The following is a 19,880-nucleotide window of genomic DNA, read 5'->3' as shown; positions in this document are numbered from 1 at the left end:
AGGTGCACTTTAATGCAATGTAATTTCCTGGGAAATTTTAAGTAGAAGAATTATGGCTCTCTCTACTTTGTTGGGACTCTTTAGTATCCTCTCCTACTGCCATTTTGCAATCTTAAGAACTTCTTCTTCTGAAGACATGAGAGCAAGTGTTGAGATAAAAAACAATTGTGGTTCAGACTGGATAGAAACAATTTTCTGCTCATATATTTTGATTGTGGGTTGGGATTTGCCATTTTGCAAATGTTTGTACAGTGCGGTCTAGCACAACTAAGCCATGCACAGTTGGAGTTCTCCAGGCAATGTTATAAAAACTAAAATATGAGGAAAATTTCATCTGCAGACTATAAAGGGTGCACAGTGGAACAGTCCTTTCAGTGTAACCCATCACTACTCAGTTAATGGAACAACATCTGTTCTGCAAGGAGAAATCTGCATCCACATGTACCCCATCCCACCAGCATGGCTGGATTTTGGTAAGGCAGCATATTGGTCCTTCTGTCAGTAAATTTCATTAAAGTACATTTAACTGACAAGTTTTACTTTTGTTTCTGCAATATGCAGTCAGTTAAATCATAAATACTGTTTTGTAACTTGATAGAACAGTATTTAATGGTCTTTATCTTGTATCCCTTTTAGCCTGAATTTCACATCCTCTTCATAATTTTTAATGACAGCAACAATTTTTATTACACTGCTGGAACTTTTCCCAGGGTAGCTGTGTTTTTCCTAAATAATATGTGATTTAGAATTGAAACTGCAGCAAAAAGCTGTTAAATCCAGTATCTTCTGTGACTGCAAATGTATGTGAAAAAAAAATTTGGCCCTAGTGAAAGAGATTGAAAGTGTCTCAAAAAAAAAGACAACTCCAAAACCTAAGTCAAATGGTGCACAAGGTGACTGAGCTTTCTGTTGCTCTACGTAGGAACGTACCAAGCAAACCACAGGTGAAGGCAGAACATATTGGTGTATCAGCTCTTCGCTCTTATGGAGATCAGCTAAACATTTGTCTTGATGTGTGTCTGTGTACCCTTTGAAAATGCTTCCAATTAATAGTGACTTTACATTTTGACCACAAAATTTGCTCTAATTGCAATTTAAAGACAAAGAGAAGTGATGACGAAGAGCAGCAAACATGCGCAATCAAGACCTTTCTGCTCTTGGCTTTTCAGGACTTTGGAGAAATCATTTAGGCAACAAGTCTTAGCAGGGGCAAACCTCATACAAAGCTTAGGCTTTTTGTTGCTACAACCTTCAGAATATTGATCGGAGAAACCTTTTCTTGTGTTCCTCCATTGTACTCCCAGATGCTCCCCCACTGAAAAAGCTGCATGTCAGAGACACCAGTCACAAGCGAGTTTTTGGCAAGTTACCTGGGTGGCTGAAGAGGGGGAACAGGTGTGGGTGCTCCAGAATTTGTCAGCTGAAATACATGAGAAAATCTTTTTCCAAAAAGTAGCTCACAAAATGTATAGAGCAAAATTGAGTGTTACGCTGGTGCTGGCTAGCTTTGCTAACTTCTTGCAGTGCACATTTGCCTGTGGAACAACCAAAACCAAATGTTTAGGTGACCTTAGCCAAGGCAGCAGGTTTGGACACCATTGCCTGTCCAGTTCAAACTCAGAAAAGCCTTTTTCAGCCTGTCTGTTTGGTGTGCCAGTATAGATTGGCCAATATCTATATATTATGATCTCTTGACCAAAAAGCAACTTAATATTAAATCAGGTGTATGTGTACTTTTAGTGATTGCCTAGAACAATTGTCTGTAAGCTTTAGCAATATGCTGTTGGATAGAAAGTTTTTAAATACTCTGCAACAAGTAAATCTTTGGCTGCTGCTGGCAAGGTGTGAGCTATTGCCCTCTTTCTATTGTCTCAACTGTGTAATAAATCTGATGCTGCAATTCTTCCAAAGCAGAGTATATTTTACTATGTGATGAACAGGGACAAAGTTCTCCAAGATACATATGCATAGTAGGATTCTGTAGATTGAATAAAGATCACCTAGGAATTTGAGTGACTCTTCTGTAGAGGATAGTACCCTGTTTCGAGTTCCTAAAATTTAGCTAATTAAGTCCTATGTTTTGCCCTAATTTTATAGTTTCTTTGATTATTTCTTTCTAGCTCAACAAAATTCACCAAAAATCCATGAAGGCTGGTGGGCTTATAAGGAGGTGGTCCAAGGAAGCTTTGTTCCTGGTAAGTGGAATTTTAAAATTTCAGATTTACTTAATTTTTTTTTCACTGGAATTAATATGGTTGGGTTTGCAGAAGATATTTTGGGTGGATTTGTTTTCATTGCAAAAATTTTTAGTTGACAAGTACTTAACATCATATTATTGTGAAGTGCAGAAAGGTTTCTGTTAACCCATCATCCAAAGACTGTGGCTGTTTTTAAGGGAAGAAATCACTTTGATGACATTCCTGGTTTCTCTCAGTAAAACCAACGTGATGCTGCTTTGTGAGTGTATGTGTTCTGAATGTAGAAAAGGGAAAGGAACTGAAAAGTATTACTGTTAACTGAAATAATTTATCTGTTGCAGCACTTCTAGGTAATAGCATTTCTACAATTTTAGATTAGATTTTAGAGTAGATTAGGACAAGAACCCACTACATGCAATTGTCACTGATTTGTGTTTAGTGAACAAACTATGAGTCAAAAAAATTAAATAACTTGGCTTCATTGAGATTTAGTAAATGATAAATAATCAAGTGTCAGCTGAAAGGATTCTGTGCAGCATCTTTTCAGTGTGATTAACATGCATTAATTTATGTGTATTAGCTATATCTTACAAGGCAAAGTAGTGCTTCAAATTTTATCATTACTGCATTGAGAAAATTGCTACATGATCCTTATTTTCTCATAATAGTAGAAAATATTGTTTGGCTGTTGTGTGAGTGTTGCAATATGACATGAAATGAACAACACACACACACTGAGATGTCTAAGGTAAAAAAAGGGCTATTTATTTCTGAACTCTGATATTTATAGAATTTTTTAAGTGACCATGGATTGGAGGATGAAATTGCTACTTCTTTAACCACACTGGTTAAACTAACAGTCCATCAATTTTCTCCTCTTCTAGAAAGGAATGCAAAACAATCATTATTTACATGAAAAGTGCATGAGAAACTCCCTTACAAAAATGAAAACATTGGAAGGTTAGAAGAACTTAGAAGAACAGGGCAACATGTGAGCTATTCCTGAGGATCTGTAGATTTGACCTATCATCAGGTTCTTTCACTGTTGAGAGAACTGTTACAACCTGACAGTCATCTGAAATTCCCAAAATACTGATTGCCTTGTTCAGAATTCTAGTGCAAATGAGATTAAATATTTCAGCCCACACATTTCTGGCACTGAAATGGTTGTGAAAATCCACAGGCCTGGAGCTTAATTGCATATTAACGCAGCAGAGAGTAGCTTTTCAGCTGTACTTGAGATTGGTTTGGGCTGTCAGACACACTCCAGTGTATTGTGCATGTTTAGTTCCTCATAGTGACAGTAGGGGAAGAAACCTGGAGAATATAATCACCTGATTTCAAGACATTTCAGCCTTCCTGAGTTGCATAATTCAGGTAGATGCCCAGCAGAAAATGAATGAAAAAAATATTTGCTAAACAGGCCTAAACTTAAAGTTCCTGAGAAAAATAATCTAATTGTCAGAATGTGTAAGAGCTGTAGCGAGGGATGCAGGACTCCAGACGGCTTATTGCATCCAAGATGTCACAGCAGTCCAGGGTCGTGATGACAGAGCTGTGCCTACAGCTGTCAGCTCTAGCTGCAAACAAGCCTGGAGACTCTTTAATTTTGGTTTCAATGCATTATATACTTTTCTTTGCTCAGCATCTTAATACAGAAGAACCATTCTATACCTTGACTTTTATCTATAGCCTGTCATAACTACTATAATTACCATATTCATGTTAGTATTCTCCAATCACTAAAAGTTAGTATGTTACAGTTTAGGCTAGAAGTTGTTTTTCAGTTTTCTTGCAGTGGAAAATTCTGAGACCTTTTTTCTACTTGCAACATTGGCAGTCTTGTTTGCCTGTGGTATCTTCTTGGTAAAAACATCTTGTTTTAGGTGGGTTTATCCTTTGCTCTAAGCCATAAAACCCCTTCTAACTAACACACCCTTTGCCTTCTTAGTTATCCAGTAAAACTGTATCAGCAATTCTTTTCTTCTCTATCAAAACCTGCTTTCATTTCTATTCCTTCTTCAGATTCTACATTCAAAAATCTTTCTTCCAGTCATACATATCTATGAGTCTTTCTTGTCAAACTTTCATCCTTCCCAACAACAATGTAAAGAAACGTGTGATCAGTTCATGCTTGTGGTGTTCTAGTCTTAATACTGTGAGACATTTAGGCTTAGGTACATCCTTGAAATAAGAATGAGGAAACAGTGATGACTCAGAAACTTCTGGGAAGGAAGACCTTTTAGATGGTGTGGAAGAACACCTCCTTTCTGAGGGAAACCTGAATTACCAATGTCTTGAATATCTGACTAACCCAGCACACATTCTCAAGAACTGGTCCAGAAAGTCAGTAATGAACAGCTTACTGAAGCAACCTTGAAGAAAGCAAGAGGAATTTGGGAGTACCTTTCTTTCAAATTCAACTCTGCAACATGTCAGCCTCGGCAGAAGAGAAAAATCCCATGAGACTTTACAAACAACTAATTTTTTATCCTAGATTTGGGAGCCTTTGAAAACCATATTTAAAGTATTTCACAGCGTTTGTGGCTGTGTTCTCAGACTAACACATCACAAAGGATCTGCTGATGCATATTAAGTTTGTCCATGTTGGTTGCAGTCCCATATCAGATCTCACGCTAGATGCTAGTTAGCACCTGAGATGTGAGGGCTGCCAGGCAGACTGAGGAGCTGTTGCTGGCGTTGCTGATGTGCACTGAAGCAAACAGCTACAGCCATCTTGCCAGGGTGTTTTCTTCCCACAGCTGTTTGTCCTGACCCAGGGCTGGAAGTGAACAGCCCCAAAGATGTTAGAAAGGAGTGTTTGTACAACAGCCTGTCACTGCCGTTCAAAACTGGCGTCTCAGTTAATGTAACTGACATGAATCCAGCTCTGTAACTGCTTGGGGGAGCAGCTTCAAATGCAGAGATGATTAATTAGGGGCAATATAATTGTAAAACACTCCAGGAGGAGTTGCTGGAGTTTGTCTACCACAGCTTTAGCTGGGTAAATACTTTTTATCTGCTTCAAAGCAAAGTCACTGTCTCTCTTTGAACTCTCACTTCTTCCATGGAGAACTGTGTAAGAATGCAGTTAGGAGTGTATCACAATGTGCCTGGGTTAGAATGTGCTAGTCATAGGTTTTTCTGCTTAGTCTGTTTTGAAAGCATTTAAGCCACATGCTAAAAACGCATTGGATCCTGTGCAGATTTGCCATTGAGCAGTTAATGAAATCAGGCCATATTTCATTACATTCCCCAGAACCAGACTACCCATATTCTGGGATAGATTTTAGAAAAAAATAATTTAAATCCCTTTCTAATGTTCATCTGAACACAAGTTATTTCCTGCTATAAGCCACTAGCTGCAGTCAGTGATGTGTATCTCACAGAAGGAAAAGATGTAGACAGAAATGAGGTTACAAGACTCCTCACAATGTCTTTCCCAAATTTGCTTCTTTCAGTGCTCCGAGAGAAGGCAGCATTGAGAGCTTGCAGGTTCTCTCAGCACAAGAACAGTGGCTCAGGTCTGTCTTGGTGCCCAGCCTTGAAAGAGAGATGCAGAGTTCTCAAATGCAGGAGAGAAAGTCCATCAAGGCTGGGTTTGTGTATCTGCTACTGGAGCAGAAACCACTCTCCATCTCTCACCTGTTCTACAAGCAAAGAATTGCTCTTAAAATTTAAATCTTGTAGGCAAACAAAGTAGAAAGTAAGTAGAACTTCAAAATGTTAATTGAATGCAAATTAGGTTTCAAATTAAACTTTGGGGAATGTTCAAGGATGAAGAAGGAATACTTTCCTTTATGCATGGTGATTTGCATAATAATAAAATAATTTATATTATTAAAAACATTTACTACATAGACTTTTTCCGGTGTGGAATATCAAAGTAGTTTTTAATGGGTTAAAACACCTTTAAATAACCTTTTTTATGTCTTTTCTTTGGCTGTGACTGTGAATATGTGGTGTCACTGAAGTGATGCAAGCAATTTCTAGGTGATCAAGATACTCATATTCCAAATTCATTGATAACCTTGTTGTTTCTTCAAATAGATGGGCATAACCTTTGATAATCTTTGTGATTGTATTGATCCTTTTCATACTGGTCCTGTTTTTTTATACCATTATGAAAGTAGGCTTTGGTAAGCATAAGATATAAAGGTTGTTAAATCTAATTTGTGATCACAGAGTGCACTTGGCAAACCTCCATCCTGTTGTGGAAACTCTGGACTATGTGATAGTACAAGCATGTAAATGTTTTGTTCCCAGGGAAGATACTGTCTTTGGGCCCCCCTGCTGAATTATACCAAATCTAAAGTTACTTTACAGGGTGCTAGTGCCACCCTCAGCTAACAGGAGGAAATCCATCAAATGAGTGAACCTTGCTGAGGGAGCAAATGATGTTCTCCTTCCATGTAATAAAAGCTGTAAATGAACTCTAATTCCAGATGAAGATCTCCATCCACTAGGATTCATGACTGGCCACAGATCACCAGTCAAAGCTCACCTTTTTTCCTGAGGTTCTCAGATGAGAAATTCCCTGTTCATGGTTCCTTCACAACTTCTTTTACACTAAAAAGGAAAAGACTGCTGGAGTTTTGTGATGCTGTTCCTACCTTTTGCAAGGATCCTGCTGGTGGGATTATGCCCTAACCTTGACCAGCTGGCACTGAGAAACTGCCTCCAAATGCATTTCATAACAATATGCAAGGGAGAAGAAGTCTGAAACAATTGACAAGCTTCATCATGAGTGCCAAAACCTCATTTTAAACTTCTTGCTATCCCCTTGTGCTTTTGTTATGGCCCACAGAGGCAGTTCTAGTGTCCCTAGTTTCTCCTGTCTGGGCTTAAAATTTCTTTTATTACAGCTTTGAGCTTTTTTTTTTTTAATTAGAAATGTCTTTATGTACATGTTCAGAAATAACCTTTGATGTGCAGGTTACTGTAAGGACCATAAACTGTTTGTCCGTGGCTTGAAACTGAGAAGATGAAGAACTTCAAACCCACACACTTGTTAAACTTTCAGCTCTCAGTTTGTGCCACCCTGCAGTCACAGGGGGGTCCGTATCATACACTGAGATGGTGATCACTTAAATGTGGCTGCCTGAACACCAAAAACCAAACCTGCTGATTCCTACTCCAGCACTGCTCACTTTTCTAACTATAACATCTCTCCTGGTCTTATTTTGGAACTTCAGGAGGCTGCAGCGTCACTCACCATCTGGTGCGTTTTGCTTATCAGTGAAAACAGTGGTGCTGTCTGAGCTACAGCAGTACTTTAAACAGTCTGCACACACCCTTCAAAGTCATGCAGTCTGCTGATGCCTCTGAGGAGTTAACCACCCATATATAATTATTTATTGGAACGATAATAGCAGTTTTTCTTTCAGAAAGGAATATTTTGGAACAGTTCATTTCTTCAGGGTGATAGAACATAGATACTGGAAATCATTCACCTACTGATTTGAATTTAGGTTAGTATATGTAATATGTTAGCTTTGGTTGTCAGTTAAAGAGAGCTTGAAGGAAATATATTTCATAACATTTATTTTCCTGGTTTCTCACTTCCTTTGGTGATTCTGCAAAAATTGTCTCTTTAAAATCATGTAGCTAGAAAGGAGACTAGATTTAAAAAAAAAAAATGTGATGGTTAGAGATAATACAACATGGACTTTTACCAGTTACAATACCTGGTAAATACAATACCGTGATTTGGTTCCCCCAGCCCCTCTTCTCACTTGACCGAGGAGCTTGGGACTGAGGATCACCCTTTACAGGTGATTTTGTTACCGCCATGAAACTCAGAAATTGGCTGTCTTCAGGTCCTTCCCATGCCTTTGAACACACATTTATGCTGTCCTTTTCAATAAAGTCACTGTTTTACATACAGCCTGTAACTGCAGCCATTTTGCAAACAGATCTCTAAATGCTGTTTTTTCCCTCTAATTCAATCCTTCCATGAAAGGAAAAAAAATGTTTTAGGGGGCCAGCAAAGTGAACTAATCGCAGTAAAGCACTCTGAAGACCTAAAATTTTAAACCGTCACAAACTTGTGACTGAAACACAGTTCTTTGCTAATGTGTCTCAGATCCCTTTTCTTTTAACACCCTGATTATCTTTCTTAGCTGTGGCTTTTCCTCCTCAGTTACAATTGGTATCCATGACAGGAAAATTGCATGCAGCACATGTACCCTGGCCTTTTTTTTGTTATCCTGACGTGACCAAATGATTAAAATTGTCTTCCTGCCTGTTCCTAGTCCCACCAGGCACTGCAAAGGTCAAGCCTTCCCTTGTTATAACCAACACATGAAGTGCCAGGTTGGACCTTGCTGTGCCACCAGCTGTCCAGGGCCTGTCCTGCTGTACCCACAGGTTTCCCTGCCAGGACATGAGCAGTGTCCCTCTTCTGCTTCGGGAAAGTGCAAATAAGGAAAACCCTTTTTATTGTCCCTCACACTTTCTGCTAGGTTAGATAATGTTTTTGATATGGGAGTACTCCAGATATTTACTGATGAAGTTGAAAATCTTCTTTCCCACTATCCTGAAGTAGATGCTCCTTATCTTGCAGTGACACTAAATATGGGTTATAAGCACAAAGAACAATTAAGTACTAGGAATGTTTTGTACAAGTGTAGCTACTAAAACCTGCATGAATGATGGCTTCTAGCTGGGAAGAAGTTCAGGGGGTTAATACCATTTGGGCAGTCATATACTCAGAAAGCAGTATCCAAAATGTGCTGTCCTACAACACTGTGTGTTTACAATCTCTACAAAACCTTGAAGTGAAAAGCCAGAAAGCCACCTGTGTGATCTTACAAGGGTTCATCTTTACATGATGAGCACATCCTCTTAAGCTTTTGCTTGAGAAAAGAAGGATCATTCCTGTGCACTACCTTAGCTGGACCATCAAAAATTGGGGTTTGGGATAAAAAGGTTAAGACTAGTATTAGTAATCTTTCTTTTCTTAGGTTCTTCACTGTGACCTAAAAGCAAGGGAAGGACTCCCAAGGATAAACACTGGTGTATACAGAACTGGATGATCTTTAAGGTCATTTCCAACCTAAAGCATTCTGTGATATTCTTGACAAGCTGAGTATAAAAGCAGTTGGAACAATGGTCTGTGACTAAGTCATTAATAACTGAAAGCTCATAGCTACTTACTTGGAAGGATTATTCAGGAAAGTTCTAAGGGCCAGAAGCAAGGCTCCTGTACAGTGCTGGATGTATGTATTGATATATTCGAAAAGTTTTATTTTACCTTACTCCTTGACAGGCTAATCTTCACAGGGTATCTAAGGAGTTCTTGACACCCTTTGGCACTGGACATTTTAGTGGTAACCACGACTTAGAGGAGTAGAATTGAAGCACAAAGAAATCTGATAGAAGAATTAGTTGCTGCTCAGAGAATCAAGGACCTTTTTAAGCTAATAATTCACTCTGAAAATGAGTAGACATCTGCCACAGTTCCTTATGTAAAGAGGGGATTTGGAGCTGTGGCTATTAATTACCTTGTAGTAGTAGTTTTCTTGTGGGTGTGCATGTGTTTTTGTACAAAACAGTAGCAATCATCACTTCCTACATAAAAACCCTCTTTATATATTTTTCATGGTATAGTGTAAAAGAAGTTAGTGTCCTTTGGAGAAAGAAGTCACTGAGAATAAAAAGGAATAGTATTTTTCTGTGCTAATAATGTTCTTCCCCAGTGGAATGTAATTGGACTTAATGAGAGAAGGGTGACAGTGCTCCAGCTTATGTTTGCTTGGGTACTTCTGCCATAAATCTGTGTGGGATGAGATAGAAATGGAAGGGATTGCAATATAACATGGAAAGAGGGATAATCAGAGGCACTAAAATGTTGCCCCACTGCTACTCCTGTCATTATCCCACTTAGAAAAATTAGTCTTGTAAAATACCTCGAAAGAATTTCAAGAGTACTACAATTACAGTTGCGATTTTCAGGTAGGAATTCAGCTTCTCTTTCACTGAGACTGTTCACGTCAGCATATTATAGTGACTTCAGGAAGATTATTCCGATTACACTGGTGATGGACACAGCACCAGTAAGGACTTTATATAAACACAGTATGCAGCTTTTAATTTGCAAATCTCATTAGTGCAATTTAGTGTAGAATTTGCCACATCATAGAAAGAAAAATATGGTCGCTACAGCTACACCCTCATCTGTGGTTAAAATTAACTCTTGTGAAGTAAAATCACACCACTGCTGTGTGCATGGTTCCACAGAATAACTCTGCCTGTTGGTTATTGTCACTGAAGCTTCACTGGTACTAACAAAAAACCTCTCTGTCAAATCCTGTCCTGCCTAATTAAGAAATCAAAAAGAGAAGGAAATGAGACTGTTACCTAAAGGTGGATACATCCTATGGTACGCAAGTACTTTCCCAATAGACAGCTATGATTTTACTTGTGAATATACAGATTCACAACGTTATTTGATCATAGCACTTCTTCACTAACCTGCTAAGTTGATGCTATTTCTGAAAGTCCGTATTTGTGTAGGATTCCTCAGACTCCTCAAATAGAGAATTGCTGGAGACTCGACAGTCTGAAACCACTCATTTCTACTTAGTGAAAATTTCCTCCTGTCATAACACCTCTCTAAAAAAGGTCACTTTTGAATTCACTGAACCATGAATGTATTGAACATACTCAGGAGCAAAATCCATGCTTGCCATTTAAATCTGCCTGCCTAGGAGGATGTGGAATTATTATTTGGATAAGTTTTACAAGCTGTTACTTACACAGATTAAAATACAGATATTCTATACCATCACCCCCGTTATGGCATATCTGGGCACATACTGTTTGTGTGAAAGATTTATCCTCTCAGAACTCACCACAAAATACAGTCATCTACTTAATGCATTTCTGGGTACCTGCTCCCCCTGCGAGCTGTAAATCACATTATTATGGTTAATGAATCTGCCCAAAAAAGGAACCTTCCTGAATCTTATTGATTTTTTTTCCTAGCACTGAAAATATTACTTAAAATTGTCACCTTTTACCTTTCTGTATAGCAACTGATTTTATATTAGGGCACTTGTTCATTTTATATTTATAAAATGTACAAAAAAAATACATTAGTGTTTCCAGACCAAGCAGTCACCAGCTTTATAGCCAGGACATAAACCCTGAAAATAACAACATAACATCATAATGGGAAACCTGACAGGTCGTTAACTACAGCAGTGCAAATGTGTCTGTAATTCACAAGTGCTTGTAGATAACACCCTGGCCTGCAGTCTTTCAGAGCCTGCAGCCTTTCAGAGTCTGTATGAGCGATAAAAATAGTCAAGGATGGAGCACAAAATAACCAGGTCACACTGGAAGTTGTTCACTTGACACCAGAGCACGGAGCAGACAGATGTTCTACCCCAACACAGAGGTGGTTCTTTAGATTACCTTTTATGACCTCCTCTAATTTTTTCTTCCTGTGTCTTTAATATCTATGAGTTCGTCATGATGGTTTTGGTGAGGAATGAAGGTCTTTATTCAGAGAGATCATTTTCCAAATATGAAATGAGATGAAGAATAAATAGAAAAATGGATAAGCTGAGTTCAAGACAGCAGTTGGAGGCTGGGAGAGAATCAGGCAGCCAGTTCAGATATGCCTGTGCCATCAAGCTGGTCTGCCTGGCATCCCTGTGCTGTTGATTAAAGAAGAAAAAAATGTTCCTGCAGATCCTTTGAATCAGCCCTGTGCTTTGGCTAAGTGACATGAAGCAGTGCAGCTGCCCCAGCAGAGAAGGAACAGGATGGGCACCGAGGGCCTGGCACCTCTTGCACAGGCATTGTCAGAGCTGCCACTGCTTTAATAGAGCTGAGGAATGTTACAAATTATTATCTGCAGTGACATTTTGGCACTGTCTCATACTATAACTTCAGAGGCAAGGCAGGAAGGAGGGTGGATATATTCAGGCCAAGGAACAGCCCCATTCCACAGCCACTTGTTGCAATTCAAAATGAAACCCAAAGGCTGAATACATTTGCAGTAAAAGAATGACATTTCAATTGATACATGAAGAGATGAGATTTTTCCTCCTTGCTTATAAAATTGGTCAAGTAGGGTTTAGTTGAGTCTCTGAAATCCAGGCATCATGTGGTTTCTACACTAGAATAATTATGATACAAGTCTGGCTGAAGTAGTTGCTACAAAAGGAAGAGCTGCTGCCAGTTTAGAAAATCCTAGGTTATTACTTCTGTCTGAAAATAGGTCACACTGAAAACAGTGGGATTTGCTTGTTGAGACAAATGCTACAGCCCTTGAATAAAGGCCATCAGAAGCTGATTCTTAAAAAAATTAGAAATCAATATTTACAAGATTGTGTTCCCTTTATAATGGTTTTATTTCAAACCATCTCTTCCAAGTTTTTTAACTGCAGTGAAATTATTTATTTCCACAGCTGTGCAGTGAGCCACCATCTCTTTTGTCCTAGAGTGTTCACACTGCAATTCCACTAATAATGTGCTTTTTGAGGAAATCACGTTTGAATACTTTGCTTCTCATGGAGGAGAGGGGCTGAATGGGAGGATTAGACCTATGCACTGGCATCATGCTGGTGTTACCACAGCAGCAACAGGTACAGGATGAACAGGATGCTCAGCTGTGAGAAGAGCTGCTCCTCCAAATCTCAGTCAGGTGCAGTTAAAGCCATATCAGGATGCAGCTGGGAGTGATAGGTAATTCCCAGCTTTAGTCCCAATTTAGAACTGCAGGATTTAGCTGTTCTGTATGACTCAGAATACAGCGTATGACACAGGAGAGAACATCTCAGATTATGGAGTCAACTGTTCTACATAGGTCATGGCTACAGAATTCCCCTTTCACCAGTGCATGTCAGGGCATTTCCCTGGAGGGAGTTCAGATTCCATTTTGCTTTTCCTGTCCTGCAGCTGGGCATCTTCAAATGGCTTTTCTTCCTTTAGATTAGGCTTTCCTAAAATAAAGAACAAATGACTAAAGTCTAATAGGCTATGGCTGAAACACTTATATTGCATGACCTTGGCAGGCTCTATTATCCACACACTGACATCTTCAGAATTACTTAATATTTTAATGTGCGTTTAAAATTGGTTAACTGGAGTATAAATTAAACTAATAGCGAAACTTGTCTCTCAAGGTTTTATTGCTCATTGTAATTTTATGTTAATGGGCTCACTGCTTTGTGGCAGGACTTGTGTTGGTTTAGTTTTAGAGAGTGCAGTAGGGAGAAGGTGGTGCTGTACCCAGAGCCTGGTGAAACCGATGGAACTCCTGCCATTTAACTGTCTCAGGGCAATGGTCACATCATTCTCACTGCCAAAGACTTGGATTTACTTTCCCAGTCAAAAACATTGTCCAGAGAAAATTAATATTTAGATAGAATTTTAAATACTTTTCCCCAACTTATTTTACATGATTCTTCATGCAACTCCTGTGCCTCATTTAGTAAAAAAAGAGTAACGAAGATGAGAAAAAAGATGAAAATTACATATTTGTTGAGCTGTGACATAAGAGTTGTGTGTTGAAGCAGCTGCTCCTCTTGACCTTAACAAGCACCCTTTTCCCATGCGAAAGTATTGGAATATGATCCCAATATTACTGGGCTTGTCTGGCTCTTGCTGCTTGACCAGAGGTGGCAGCTGAGGTGGTTTCACCTCAGAAACACCTTCGGCTAGCTGGATGTTGCAGCTGGCACTTGGGACAAGTCTGGGCAAGCAGGAACTCAGGTTTACCTCTGGTGGAAAGGCTTTAGGCGAGGCTGAAGAAAAAAGGAGATGGGTCCTGCTGGAGGGTTTTCATGCAGAGCTTTATTCCTAGCACACAGACCTCTGAATGTTGCAACAGCTCCAACTGAACAGCAACCGCGTGGTCCCCGTGTCTTTTAAGCCCGGGGAGAGGGGCAGGGAAGGGGTAGGGAGCCACCAACCAGGTAGGAGGGAGGAAGTCTCAGGAGACAAGTGGCACCTGGACAGCCCAGTGTCCCCAGGGCAGAGGGGCATCTTTTGAACTCTGCCAATCAGACGATGCCCTTGCTGGCCTACCAAGACTGACAGACAGCTCTCAGCAGAAGGCAAGGGGAGGGGAAGGGAGAAAATATTGGCACATCTGGGAAAGGAACTGGGATAACTGAAACAGGGTATTACATCACACTGCAACAAAAAAGTGCGTAGCAAAGATCATCTGCAGCCATAAAAACCTATGTGAAAATGCTTCAGTTAAGTAGCCCAGAGTACTGGACTGCGGAGGCTGTGTGGAATGTGTGACAGTGTCCAAGATAAAAGAGCAAGAAACATCTGTTCTGCCATTTCTTTGCGTGATTGGTTAGTCTCCTAATCGTTATGGCTGCATAGTTTGATCCTAAACTTGTACACTGAAAAAACATATAAATACTGGTGTGTGCTTAATAAAGTGACTCTGTTGACTTAAAACAGGGTCTGTGTTTTTTCCAGTCACTACACTTTGTGTAGAGATATGACTCAATTCCTACACCTCTCAGGGAAACCCAAATGGAATTCTGGAAAGGCCAGAGAAAAAGTACTGATTAAAGTGACAAAAATTTCATTGAATAAAAGACATGAAGCACTTCTCCTATTCGCAGGTTTGTCTGCCTTACCATTATTTGTCCTTTGTTGCTGATTCTGTAACTCCTCTTTTCACAGCCTTCTCTCAATTAATACATTAATAAATTACATCTGGGCAGGCTCAGATATTTGCTTAAGGAAGTAATCACTGTAGAAGATGATTCAGAAACTCTTCCAGCTTGTTACATCAAGTCATGAGTATTTATGGTTATTGGTATCTGTTTCTCATAATAAACATTTTGCATTTGCATAGTTTTTGCATTAAAACTGTGTCTGAAATACCATTAGATTGTAAACATAAAGACATGAAGGAGCTCCAGAATGTGAATATTATGAAATACAGAGAAAAAGAAACTTTCTTGGTTTCACAGACATTTTAATTTAAAAAGTGCAGATTGAAACACAGGATTTTTTTTCCCCAACAGTTAACACTTTCAGAACTGGCTTAGTGTGGCAGTGTGAGTAGATGGTGAATTGCTGCTACCTTCCCAAAAGCGTCTCCACTGGAAGGCGTTTGGGCAAAGGGCAAGAACCAATAAGGATTGTCTGGGTGGATAATGGGGATACAAGGACCAATGGGGAAACAGGGAACAGAGAACTTTCTAGAACTGGGGTACAGACATGGTAAAAGGGTTAGGTAAAGTCAACTGGCCAATGGGGAAGGCAGAACTGGGATCAATCAACATGGCACCACAGAGCACCAGGGCGGAAGCCTTTTTCCTCAGCTTAACTTGTGGGGAATACCTGGAGCCTGTGGTCTACCCTGTTGGGATTTTAGCTGACTAAAGACTGGAAAAGTACTGGACTCAGCCTAATTTGAGCTGTTGCACCTGCAAGATAGCGTGTCCTTGGGCCTAGCTGGGTATGATAACAAGTAGACAGAGAGACGTGGGAAAAGGGAATGTAGGCCCAAAAGAATGAGGAAGAGTTGATGGTATAGTTTAACCAATAGATCGCTTGGCTTGCAGAATATTCATGAGCTTATTTCTTGTGTGTATAAAAGTTTGAATCTCTTGCTAAATAAACGGAGCTTGCTGAACACTCATTTTGAGGGTCTCAAGTTTTCCCTTCACCCAACAAATGGTTCATGTCCGACAAATGGCTCATTCTGCAACACTGCCCTTCCAGGGCATGGCCATAGATCCTTCCCTGGCAGGCTCATGGGCCTCCACAGTTTAGCAATCTAAGTTCCAGTTTGTGGGCTTGTTAAGATTGATGGGCAGATCTGCAAACTTTATTCAAGTGCTTTAAAATGCAAATAACTGGCCAAGGAAAAGAAGGTAAATATCTGAGATACACAGCTTCTTCCAAAAGTCTCTGAGAGTTTGGCATCTAAGTGGCTTAGGGAAGATGATCCCAGGAGGCACCTACTGTATCATTTAGTGCCTGAAGACCCTCATCATTCTTTCTGTAAAGTTCCAAAGAACTTAAATACTCTTTAGGTAAGAACTTCAGTGCCTGGAAGAGTATCCTCTGTTCTCTTAGGGGTTGAAAGTGGAGTAAAAAAACTGAAGAATCAGTTAATCCCCCGCCTCCTAAACCCTGCCACAAATGGAAATCCAGAGAAAGTTAAATGACTTTAAAGAACTATAGGCAGCAGAAATGGGTTTGAGTGAAAGATGTTCTTGTTTCTTGCCTGCTTCTGGAAAGATTTCTGGTAAACTGTTTCTAATGTGCCCTTCAGGAAGCTGTTACTAAGATACTGGCATTTAATTTTCAATTTCCTGCTTGACCTTGTCCTGCAATATTTTGCGTTGGTTTTCATGCATAATGTACATTAAGACATGTTCAGCTACTCAGTACCTAATAGTGTTGCTGGGCCATATATTTACATTGAGGATTTTGTGGAGCATGCTGATCCTAATTGGAGGAGAGGGGATTCTGAGGTTGCAGGCTTTTGAATACAAAGCTCTTGGAATGATGTTAGCTGGCTTTAGTAAGAAAATGTTTTCACGAGTGTTTTAAACATGTGGTTTTGCTTACCAATCACACACCTACATTTTTTCTGAGCTGCATTAAACTGCAGTAACATCTGCCTCTGAGAAGAACAGGGTACTAAATCCTGTACCATCACCTGTCTGTAGACATCACCTCTGTGGGACTGGGCAGAGGGGTGCACTGGCTTCTTCCTTGAATTCCATACACTTTTATACACTAAAGAGTTGTCAGCAACTCTGCCTTTTAACATACCTGGGCAGAGAGAGGCAGTGAATGTTTCTGTCTTGTGTCGGTAAAGCAAAGCTTCACTTTCCCTCCAAATGTTCCGCTCTGTGGCTTGGCATATCTGCTTTTATAGACAAAATCTGCAGTCAAAAACAGTGCACTGGGCACTCCAGCCCAGAACATGCTCTTCTATGATTATGCCAAAGCTCCTACTGATGTAACTTCTAAAACTGTCTTGAACTTCACAGGAGTCCTCCATACTGTAGTGTTAAATATGCAGGAAATTGGTATTTTAGGAAAGTGCTTTTCCTTTACAGCAGGAGTTTAACAAATAGAACGAGATTCAAGTGTCCTTATTCAGAGACTCTAAATTTGGTGTGTGTTTTCACTCCTTAACTTGCCTCTTCACTTTGTGACATATTTTAAGAGAAGTCAAGATGATACAGTGCCTCACCTCCGTATAGCTGCGGGTAATCTTGTCACAGAGCAACCTGATTTTCCATTCTGTCCCTACCATACTTCACAAGAAAGTAACTTAAATACAGAGAGAATTTCATACTATGAATGGACAGAATTGCAGATGCATAGAGAATTTCACATTATGGATGGACATAATCCCAACTACATTTACATCTCCTCACTGGCTGACTGAGCTAATGCCCAGATTTGTTCATTGTCAGAGTCTGAATTCACTAGAAGCTTAACAGAAATGATGAAACTTTAGCATTTTTATGAGCTCAGTTGGATATTTCATCCCTTAAACCCCAATGCTTCAGCAGAGACATTCAGCCACCAGCAGAGCTCCATAAAACCACCTGCTCCAAAGAACAAGCAGAAATTCCTGGATCTTTAGGCATTGCACCAATAAATGATCAAATTCTGCTTCCTATATTGGCAACCAAAACTTCCAAACAGACCTAGCCATTGTGTAGTGCAATCCAAAACACCAACAGCCAAAGAAGATCACAGTATTACATTTCACCAGCCTCTAATGTCATTGTTCTCTTCATGCTAATACTGGGGTTTTGGGTTTTGTCAAGCATCTTTTTTAAAACCATCTTCCTTCCCATATGGCTCTACAGTTGAGCTTCATACAGACACATTTATATTTGTATATATACCTACACCTATAGGGATTTTTCACATTTAAGATTCAAATGTTTGATATACAAAACATTTATCTACAGCATGCCTTCTATAAAACTAGGAAACAATATATGTGTGGTAAAAATTCATCTAGTGGTTGAAGAACAGCAAATATTAAATATTTTACAAGCGAGAACTTAATTAGTAGAATTTTATGATGTGTGAAGATGGATAAAGTGCTCCTGGAATGCCAAGGTCTTTGCATCTTTGCATGAAGATGCACAAATAATTTCAGGTTGGATTTTAATTTTTTTTTTAATTGCTTTTAAGAATTGAAACAACTATTGGGATGCAAAACCTTTTTTTCCCATCATTGTCTTTTCAGGAGTCTGTCCCCTTATTTTTGCATTTTTTAATGGTTTTAACATTGAATATTTTTTGTGAACATGTCACTGATAGGATTTGGGCTTTTAAAAATCAATTTTTTAGAAAAAAAACCACAGGAAGTCAGGATATATCTAATTCCAAATTAATATCAGCCAACGAATATTGGGAAAAGCCTATTGTCTTATTTGTAGATGCAGAAGGTGGATCATCTTGGTAGTTTCCAATGTCTCTCTGACCTTTTTACCCCATTTCTTATTGTTCTTCAAGACTTTTTACTCTGCTCTTTTTTTTTTTGTAATTTCACCACTCCACATACTATACTGTACACAATGCTCAGCTCTAGTTTCTTCATACACCTTCAGAATACTCTTGTGATTATTTTAAATAGCTTGTACCCTATCATTTGCAAATAATGTGGAGTATTTTATCCAAACCAATGTTTTCGGTGATAGCTGAATTGGGGATCTGAGCTTATTTAAAATTTCAAATACAGCATTAATCATTGAACCCTCAGACCAGCCTGATTCTACTTTCACCTACAAAAAATACATCCCAGTTTTACACATGAGAAATTTTGTGCACATTTCTGGCATGGAGCCTACTGCAGGTAATAAATTTGATAAAAGATCACAAGAGTGTGAGTATTTCATTCCCTCATTTATGGCCTGGTGAGTGTGCAGTGTTCTGTGCAGACACAGCAAGCTACTGGGGCCAGTCAGCAGAGGAAGAGGATGTTTGGGATAGAGAAACAACAATTTCCATATTGTGCAAAGGATAGCGGCAGAAGCGTTACCACTTTCAATCTGATTTTGCAATGCCAATTAGCAAGTGTTCAATCCAGCATCCTTTTCAGCTGCAGTAATCTAAAGTTAGGAATGTACTTTGAGGAGTAACAGCAACCCACAATCAAGCATAAGAATGTCAACAGCAGACTTAGCTCTCATTGCAAGGTCCATGAGCAATGGTTTTATCCAGATTTGGTTTTTGCTTTGACCAAAATAAATGCAAAATTTTATTTAGTAAAAACAGTGAGACCAGAATTCTTCAACAAAACTGGCAGCTGAACCCAAGAACATATGTCCAATTTACTGTGTGGGCAAGATATTTCTACATAACTCTAAAAATAAGTTGTTGTGTTTGTTTTCTGAAGGTGGGAGTGACCTTCTGGAGATACTTGAGCTTTTAGGAATCATCTTCAACAGGAAATGAATCACCTACTGAGTTCACCGTGTTCTGTAGGTATTTCTCATTCTAAATTTAGTGTCTCCAGGACTGAGCCTCTTCTCACCATTTTTACCTCAGATTTGCCCCAGTATAAAGGGTGTGTGGAATTGCTTCTGAATTCTACCACAACCAAAATTGTAGTAATGAGGTAAAAAATTAAAATTTGATCAGGAAGAACTACAAAATGTGTTTGTAGGTACACATTGTATGTAATTATGTAAGACTGGTGTGTAGCTCATG

At 39.3% G+C, this 19,880-nt stretch overlaps 1 protein-coding gene across 1 annotated transcript in view; it reads left to right on the top strand.

Moving 5' to 3' along the window:
* The window catches only part of CA10 (carbonic anhydrase 10), a 153,258-nt gene that overhangs the window by 32,485 nt on the left and 100,893 nt on the right, over positions 1–19,880 (top strand). The window contains exon 4 of the mRNA XM_058817375.1: positions 2,121–2,195. Within this exon, the coding sequence (XP_058673358.1) occupies positions 2,121–2,195 (75 nt within the window). The remainder of the gene's footprint in view (positions 1–2,120; positions 2,196–19,880) is intronic.

Source organism: Ammospiza caudacuta, chromosome 19 (genome assembly GCF_027887145.1).
Source record: "Ammospiza caudacuta isolate bAmmCau1 chromosome 19, bAmmCau1.pri, whole genome shotgun sequence".
NCBI classification, from domain to species: domain Eukaryota; kingdom Metazoa; phylum Chordata; class Aves; order Passeriformes; family Passerellidae; genus Ammospiza; species Ammospiza caudacuta.
The sequence above is the reverse complement of the archived record's forward strand: the minus strand, read 5'-3'. Positions and strand labels throughout refer to the sequence as shown.